Source organism: Thunnus maccoyii, chromosome 21 (genome assembly GCF_910596095.1).
Source record: "Thunnus maccoyii chromosome 21, fThuMac1.1, whole genome shotgun sequence".
Taxonomy (NCBI): Eukaryota; Metazoa; Chordata; class Actinopteri; order Scombriformes; family Scombridae; genus Thunnus; species Thunnus maccoyii.
The window spans coordinates 18,214,246-18,223,001 of NC_056553.1; the positions used below are offsets into that span (position 1 = coordinate 18,214,246).

Genomic DNA, 8,756 nt, shown 5'->3' on the forward strand with positions numbered 1-8,756 from the left:
AATTAAATATCTGATGTAGACTACAAAGAAAACTCAGCTGTGGTGAAATGTGAGAGAAACCAGCCTGTGAACACATAGTCATTGGTTTGAATGTCCTGACTCACAGTTGAATAATACCTGAATATTTATACATTTAATCAGTATCAAGTTATTTCAAATCCTCCATATTCATTGAGGGACAAAGTTTAAATGAATCAGTCTTAGTTTGTTTAAGTCACTGATTTTGACAGTTACTGTCTCAATAAATGCTCACAATACTCAATGTGGTTTTTACAAATGGGTAAAAATTAGGGGGAAACATAAAATTTTGTTTCAGTTTAGCTGTAAAATAACTAACACTGATGTGTAGTGTAATGTCTGTGTTTGATTTTAAACCACAGATTCTCCTTGGAGCCCCAGAATTGAAATCTCAGGTGAGCTGAAGGAGAAGGAGTCTGTCACTATAACCTGCTCAGCTTTCACTCCCTGTCCACACTCCCCTCCTAAACTCACCTGGAATCTCCAACAAGACGCTCACAACAAAATAGAGGAAAACGCAGATCGAACCTTTACGACTAAAATCCAGACGACCATCACTCTGTCTGACAAGCACGACGGATACAACATCACCTGTTCTTCCAGCTACTCTGTGAATGAAGGACAAAATGCTAAGTCAGCAGAGGGAAAAGTGACTCTCAGTGTTTCATGTAAGGCAACCAGAGTTTGTTATTGGATCCTGTCAAAACATGATGATTTATGGGATGTCAGCTGATTTTTAATGAATAAAAATAATCACATTTTCTTCAGATGCTCCCAAAGACACCTTAGCGAGGATCAGTCCATCAGGTTCGGTGTCACCAGGTAGCTGGGTGAACCTGACCTGCTCCAGCAGAGCCAAACCTGCTGCCAACTTCACCTGGTTCAACATCAGCAAAGATGGACCCATGAAAGTATCTGAAGGAGACTTTTACAGCTTCAGTGTGACAGATGGAGGAGTTTATCACTGTGTGGCCACAAATGATCTTGGTAATCAGATGTCATCAAGGATCCATCTGACTATTAAAGGTAAATGCAGGACTGTACTGAATCCACTCTAATGTGGGACTCCAAAAGTGGGTGCACATCACTTGTTCTGCCAGATATCCTGTGAATGAAGGAAAAGATGTCAAGGCAGCAGAGTAAAAACTTTTTCTCAATGTTTCAAGACGTAATTTAAATTTATTTTATGAGGACAACTGAAGGCTCCTTAAAAACGGCCCTGCTGAGATGTTGTTGAGCATGAACGTCATCAATCAAAGTGTGCCGTTGCAGCAGAGCCTGACTTCTAATCTTGCATTAGGAGAGGCCAAGAGAATTTTGTTACAAAGATTAATAAGGTGTCACATTATTGTTGCATCTGTATGATGTTAAAATGCAGCAGTTGTAGAGAAAATTCATATTTCACACATTGTGATTTACAAATAACATCACCTTTCACCTCAAAGAGTCTTCTTTTACAATGATATATTCTTCTTCCGCTTTACAAATCTTTTCCCATCACTCAAAAATCTCTCCACGTCAAGTCTTCCAGACTCAGGAATGATGTTTGTTTAAAATTTGTGATGTTTTAGAAACTTAACATTTTCCATTAAGGAGAATGTGACCATGGTGTCGTGTTACAGGTGATGAACAGTTGAAATTGGTTGACGTCCACATTATACTGAAGACTGTGGGAATTGTGATACTGGTCAGTACAGTGATCATCTTTGAGTGGTGAGGCAAACTTTTTGATACTTTGCAACTACAGACAAATTTGTATGATGTTAAATGTGGTTTGGATGTTTGAGATAGATCATTATTATCACAATATAAACAAAAAACTTCTTTCTGTCTCCTTTGTTCCCAGCTGGTTCAGAACAAGACGTTCCACCAAACCAGTGAAGGTAATAAAAAATTAATTATCCGCTCGACTTTCAAAAATCCATCTTAAAATGTTTCCCAGTTGACTGACCACAGCTACAGTATGTTGCCTGTGAGATCTACTCAGTAAACATTGTGTTTATCTTATCCTGTCCTACTTCTGAGTACAAGTGTTGTTTTAATAAACCATTACAGTAACTCACAAATGTTATGCTAACATACTAAACTAAGATGGTGAACATGGTGAACATTATACCTTCTAAACATCAGCATCGTCACGGTGAGCATGTTAGCATGCTGATGTCAGCTTAAAGCACGGTCAAAGTACAGCCTCACAGAGCAGCTTGCATGGCTGTAGACTCTTAGTCTTGTTGTCCTAAACTAGCATCACAGTTTATCTTTGTCACATTAATCTGCTGAATCAAAGGTGACCTTACAGTCAACACTTTGTTACATGAACAGGCAGGAAATTAGAGTTGGAGCTTTTGTGTTGACTCATTTGGTCCTGTGTGAGACTTACTGATCAACCAGCTAATTAACTGATTTGGATTTTTTCACTGATGATAAAACTCTTTCAGCTGCAGTAAATTCACTACAAATCACTAAGACCCCACTGTCTCTGTGCTGTTTCATTTCCACAGGACACAGTAGAAGCAGACTATGTCAACACAGTGATGGAGTTGTCATCATGAGCCATGAGGAGAGGAAGACCACATGTTCATCATCAGTAGAATTACATGATATCCAGTATTGTCTATTCTGTATTACATGCTTATTCATCATTTGCATTTGTTAGTGTTCCACTTACAAGAAGGCAGATAACTGCTTCCTCCAGGGCAGTAAATATGAAATAGTCTTACTTTGTATAAGCTTTGAAAGATGAACAAGATGATCCCAGACTTCATCAGCATGTGAAGGTGGTTTTGTTTCTGCAGTGCATTTCTTCTTTTTTCTTCTGAGAGTCAACATAACATCTTCATTACTAATGTTGGACTGATTCATGGCACCAGTAGTTTTTCTTTTGTTTTTAAGATGTCAAAAACATAATTAAACCATGTTATTAATACAATTAATTAGTAATGAAATGAAATGACTGTTAAAATGTGAACTTTCAGATTTTTTGCCAAGAAGCTTTTCATGTAGTGTTTAGGAGGAAAGTATTTTCATCACTTATTCTGTCATTTGTTTTAGCACATTTACACAGGTAAAGGTTGATGATAGCTGTAGATGACGGATTTCTTAATGTCACATTTACAGCACAGAAGTCAGCAAAGACACTGTGGTAACTGTGCAAAAAACATTGTTATGATTTCAGCTGATTAATTGTGTCATTATTGTAATTCATGTGATATATTCTATACATATCAATAATAAAGAAGATTAAGCATACAGGCGTGCAATGAGTTCTGTTAAATGTGTTTTAGAGTGAATTTGTCATTTGAAAACTTAAGTTTTCACCAAATCTGACTTCCTTCCTCACAGGATATCATTTGCATGTGAACTGTTTGTATGTAGTGTTTTAATCTCTAAGTTCAGATGATATCCAGAAGCTTTTGAACCAAAAAAGATGAACAAAGAGAAGTTTAGATGAAGAGAGAAGTTGATACATTGTTCTTTACAATTCTACCAAGATTCACAAATTGCCTCACTTCACTTCAAAGTCATGAAATTAGATGTTTCTTTCATTGTTTAGTGGTGGACTCATTTGATGAGGAAAACTTTACTTCTTGGCTCCTTTACTGGAAAACAAAATGTCTTCTGAAGGATAATCAATTAAATCAGTGGTGGGCTAATGTTACAGAGACTAACCTGTGATCAGAGAATCTTTTTCAATGTTCTGACTTGGATGTTTAAATTTCAATAGACTGCTGTGGGGAAAAACATCTAAATTTCTTGCTTGTGTCTTACAGTACTGAAACAGGACGGTCTTGACATAAGCAAGAACCGGCCTTCTCATAGAAAATGAAAAGGAAAGGCAAAAGAGGGAAGAGATCAGGACATGAGACAAAGAGATGGAGAAGAACTGAATGTGAGGGATGAAGAACTGAGTGAGAAAGATGAAACAGAAGAAGAATGAGAGGGACAGAAGCTGATGGGTAGAGATTAAGGCTGAAAGACACTTTACACCTTGTGGTGTGTTTTCTCTCTGTTTACATCATTTCCAGAACAAAGACACACTCAGTAAAGTAGTTTTTGGCTATTTTCTGTCACCATTTACCTGCAGAAGTGATAAATACATTTCTCCGTTGCCACCCCATGTTAAACTTTCTAGATCTGCCACTTCTGATTACTGTACTACTGTATTTGCGGGCCTCACTTATTATTGTTGTGTTCTCATCCCTCTCCACCAGGCGACACTGTTGACCACAAAGAGGCAGTTTATGGTTCAGACCTCACATTTCATTTTTCCAGCTCTTCTTAACAATAAACAAAATGAAACTGCAAGTGACATTCAGTGAGTCCGCCACACTCCGATGACTGTTACTATAGCGATTCACCTGTGTGTGTGTGTGTGTATATATATATATATATATATATATATATATATATATATATATATATATATATATATATATATATATATATATATATATATATATATATATATATATATATATATATATATATATATATATATATATATATATATATATATCATTCCTACTATTCACAGCTCTGTACAACTGCCCCGTAAAAAAAAACGTGCTTCTGTTCACAAAGAAACAAGAATGCACGTTATCTGCTGCAGCACATCATCCGCAGATCACAAACGACACTATGAGTTGTTTCATTTCCACAGGACACAGTAGAAGCAGAATGTCAACAGAGCGATTGAGATCCAAGTATCATGAGACATAAGATATAATGTTCACTATCAATAAAATGATGTATTATTTTTATTCTTAATTCTACTAGTGTGATACTTAAAAATGATATTCTGGTGGATCCGTTTTTTGGCCGATAGATATTAAATGGTATTACTTAGTGTGGACAGATGAACTCCATGATTAGCCTTGCTAAATTAATCTAAATTTTTATCTTTTTGTCAGGAGAGCAAGTAGAACACACTGTATGCTTTTTTTCCTGCAATTTGTTCCTGTATTAACACAAAATACAGACAGCTTCATCAATAATCTGTATAAGGTTGGGCTGATTTCTTGCCTATTTTCATGTTTTGTCTCCCATTTTAAGATGAAAAGACTAATATTCTCTTATCTGATTAAAGCTTGTGTGGCAGAGTGGTGCCGTAAATTGCCTCGACAACGCCACCGGGGGGATTTCACCCCGGAAATTATTAAATTGGGAGTTAGCTCCAAGCAAATAAGCAAGACACAGGTTCAATAATAAATTCCACTTAGGTAGAGAACGTGTTCAATTAAAAATACTTTATTAAACAAAATGAGAAAAAGAAACAATCAAAGGGTAATTCGCTAAAAATGTCAGCCACCACAGCGGAACCCAGGAATTAATGGCACAGGAAGGCGAACCAAAAAAAGGGGTTGGAGACAGGGCTGAGGCTTACCAAGGCAGCACGGATCAAACCAAGGCAGGGAAATTCACAACAAAAGAAAAAACACTTGTGACAAAGCAAACCAGCGAACAAAATTGGGAGTGTGAAGGAAACCCACCACCGGGGGAGTGGACTGCTGCCTGGGTCCCCAGCACCTGTCAAATAGAAAGAAAATTAATATACAGCAAACAAAACAATACAAAAGCCCTGGTGGTGACACTACAATCTGACACAATTACATAGGCCCCAAATTAATATTTACAGAACACCCAAATAAACCAAATTGTTTTCATTCTTAACACAAATCAAAGAAGAAAATAACTAAGTAAGGGGAGTAATTATGTCAGTAAAATAAAATACACACAAACGACCAATCTAAAAAGGTACAGACTGAGCGGCCTGTACGCAGGAGTCACCACGCAGCTCAGTCAGCCGGACAGCTGAGCCGCAGGGCATCAGCTGAGAAGCAGCAGCGGTGAAACAATAGTTGAAACAGCCACAACGGAGACAGCATCAAAGCCGCAGCCGTATTTAGGGGGTGGTGGACAGTGCTAAGCCACGCACCTCTACAGCCTCTATAAAAAGGGCACAAATGATTTTTATTAACAAATCTGGTGAATGATTATTTTAAGATGAGTTCCATTCATGGTTACTACCTACCAGCGGGCACCAGCACAGCCTCCCCGACGATAGGAGGGAGAAGTTGGCCTGTAGCGTTGCTTTGCTGCAAGGCAGCAATCAACATGCCAGTCAGCTGAGAGCCACACGCACTGTTGTATAAGAAATGCGGACAACGCCGACTCACCAAGGGAAACAAGAAGCGACCACGCCGGGCCCCGAGTGGGCCAAGCAGTCCCTCCACACCAACAGCCAACGGCACGCACACAGAGAAACACCAGCGCTACCAGTGCGCACACAGCACCGACTGCGCACTTAAATGGGAGAGGGTACACTGGCAGAGCGCATTACCTTTGAATAACAGTGAAGCACGTTGGCGGCAAGCAAACACGCCAAAATGCCCACACTGCTCCACCACGCCAGGCTGCAGCCACCACACAACAGGATCATCCAAGGGAGGCTAGAGAGGAAGAGGTGCGATCAGGCACCTGCCTGTATAGGTGCGCTTGGTGCCACCCAGCAACAGTGCGCTAAGAACTGGCACAGTGCCACACGGTGGCATGGAGAGCCACTACATCATACGGCCACACTTGGATGATCAAGAAGATGGTTAAACAAATGATTCTTTTATTTAGCCTCACTCATGCTAGCAGCTCTTCTAATGTCAGCATGCTAACATGCTCATAATGATAATGCTAACATGCTGATACCAAGCAATTATATTGTTAACCATGTTCACCATGTTAGTTTGACCAATTAGCACTAAACAGCTGAAGCTGTTGGGAAAGTTCTGCAGGAATTTCGTTGTAAACCAAATTATTGGACAAATTTAAATTTTGATCTGATGGTGGTGTTAGATGAAAAGTCAGTGGATCACCAAAGTCAGTAGGATTCCTCCTCCGAGGACCATGTCTGTTCAGAGTTTTGTGCCAATTCATGCAGGAAATGTTGAGATGTTTGAGTCTGGACCAAAGTGATGGACCGACAGACAGAGTCATCGTCATCCATAGAGCCAAATATTTTCATAAAAGAGCAAAATTAAAACCTTTAAATTATGAGGAAGTAGACAATATCAAAGAGAAAACCATTTTCATCACTCATGTTATCATTTGTGTTTGAGCACACACAAAGGTCATGATAGCTGTGTAGCTGACTGCTGATTTAATGTGTAATCCAGCACAATGGTGGCTCTGTAAAAATTATATTTTGAAAAAACTCAAACTAACTAACAAACTATGTAATTTTATCACTTATTTAGTAAAAAAAAAAAAAATTACACAAATAGAACCATGTGAGGTGAAAGAGGCATTTTCATCACTGAGGTTCTCTCATCAGTCCAGTAATGCAGAGCAGCAGCAACAACACTGGAAACTAGAATATATATGTGTAACACATGAAGTCAACATTTCCATCTGTTCAAATGGGTTAAAATACTCACAGCATGTGAACAATGAAGGTTGGAACTGTTTGTATTTGTCAGATATTTATATCACTCAGGTCAGCTGATCTTCAGCTTTACAACAAACCACATGGACTTGCTCTGTAAATCTTAAAACACAGGAAGTCAACTCACTTTTAAAATTAGAAAAGCTAAAAAGACAAGTTGGTTAGTAAGCAAGTCAGCAACAACAACTGAGTATATGTGTACGATACATGAAGTTAACATATGTGTTCAAATCAATACATTATTTTAGTGATTTATATAATATATTCTACATATTAATGAATATAAACCTGCAGTGAGTCATGTGGTTAAAATACTCAGGATATTAGCAGTAAGGGTGAGAACTGTTTGTATTTGTTGTAAACTTGTGTCACTCAGGTCCAAATGAACTTCCTCTGTAGGTCTTAAAACACAGGAAGTTTTAAATTGCAAAAGCTAAAAAGGGAAGTCGTTCAGTTGGACTGTTGCATTACAGTTCAGCTTAATAAACTGAAAGATTTCACTTGAAATCACCAGTCATCTTATCCTGTCCTACTTCTGAGTACAAGTGTTTTAATAAACCATTACAGTAACTCATAAATGTTATGCTAACATACTAAACTAAGATGGTGAACATGGTGAACATTATACCTTCTAAACATCAGCATCGTCACGGTGAGCATGTTAGCATGCTGATGTCAGCTTAAAGCACGGTCAAAGTACAGCCTCACAGAGCAGCTTGCATGGCTGTAGACTCTTAGTCTTGTTGTCCTAAACTAGCATCACAGTTTAACTTTGTCACATTAGTCTGCTGAATCAAAGGTGACCTTACAGTCAACACTTTGTTACATGAACAGACAGGAAATTAGAGTTGGAGCTTTTGTGTTGACTCATTTGGTCCTGTGTGAGACTTATTGATCAACCAGCTAATTAACTGATTTGGATTTTTTCACTGATGATAAAACTCTTTCAGCTGCAGTAAATTCACTACAAATCACTAAGACCCCACTGTCTCTGTGCTGTTTCATTTCCACAGGACACAGTAGAAGCAGACTATGTCAACACAGTGATGGAGTTGTCATCATGAGCCATGAGGAGAGGAAGACCACATGTTCATCATCAGTAGAATTACATGATATCCAGTATTGTCTATTCTGTATTACATGCTTATTCATCATTTGCATTTGTTAGTGTTCCACTTACAAGAAGGCAGATAACTGCTTCCTCCAGGGCAGTAAATATGAAATAGTCTTACTTTGTATAAGCTTTGAAAGATGAACAAGATGATCCCAGACTTCATCAGCATGTTAAAGTAGTTTTGTTTCT

At 38.3% G+C, this 8,756-nt stretch overlaps 1 protein-coding gene across 1 annotated transcript; it reads left to right on the forward strand.

Moving 5' to 3' along the window:
* Positions 1 to 276: 276 nt before the first annotated feature.
* On the forward strand, positions 277 to 3,267 carry LOC121888562 (vascular cell adhesion protein 1). Its single transcript, XM_042400168.1, has 6 exons — positions 277 to 280; positions 381 to 686; positions 787 to 1,044; positions 1,641 to 1,731; positions 1,865 to 1,901; positions 2,520 to 3,267. The coding sequence occupies exons 1-6, from the start codon at positions 277 to 279 to the stop codon at positions 2,568 to 2,570; spliced, it is 747 nt and encodes a 248-aa protein (XP_042256102.1). The 3' UTR covers positions 2,571 to 3,267.
* The last annotated feature ends 5,489 nt before the right edge of the window (positions 3,268 to 8,756 follow it).

What these genes read in the sequence shown, in the direction of transcription:
- LOC121888562 (XM_042400168.1), top strand. An exon ending in AGTGACTCTCAGTGTTTCAT is followed by an intron (nt 687 to 786) that starts GTAAGGCAACCA and finishes CATTTTCTTCAG; the next exon opens with ATGCTCCCAAAGACACCTTA. An exon ending in ACAGTGATCATCTTTGAGTG is followed by an intron (nt 1,732 to 1,864) that starts GTGAGGCAAACT and finishes CTTTGTTCCCAG; the next exon opens with CTGGTTCAGAACAAGACGTT.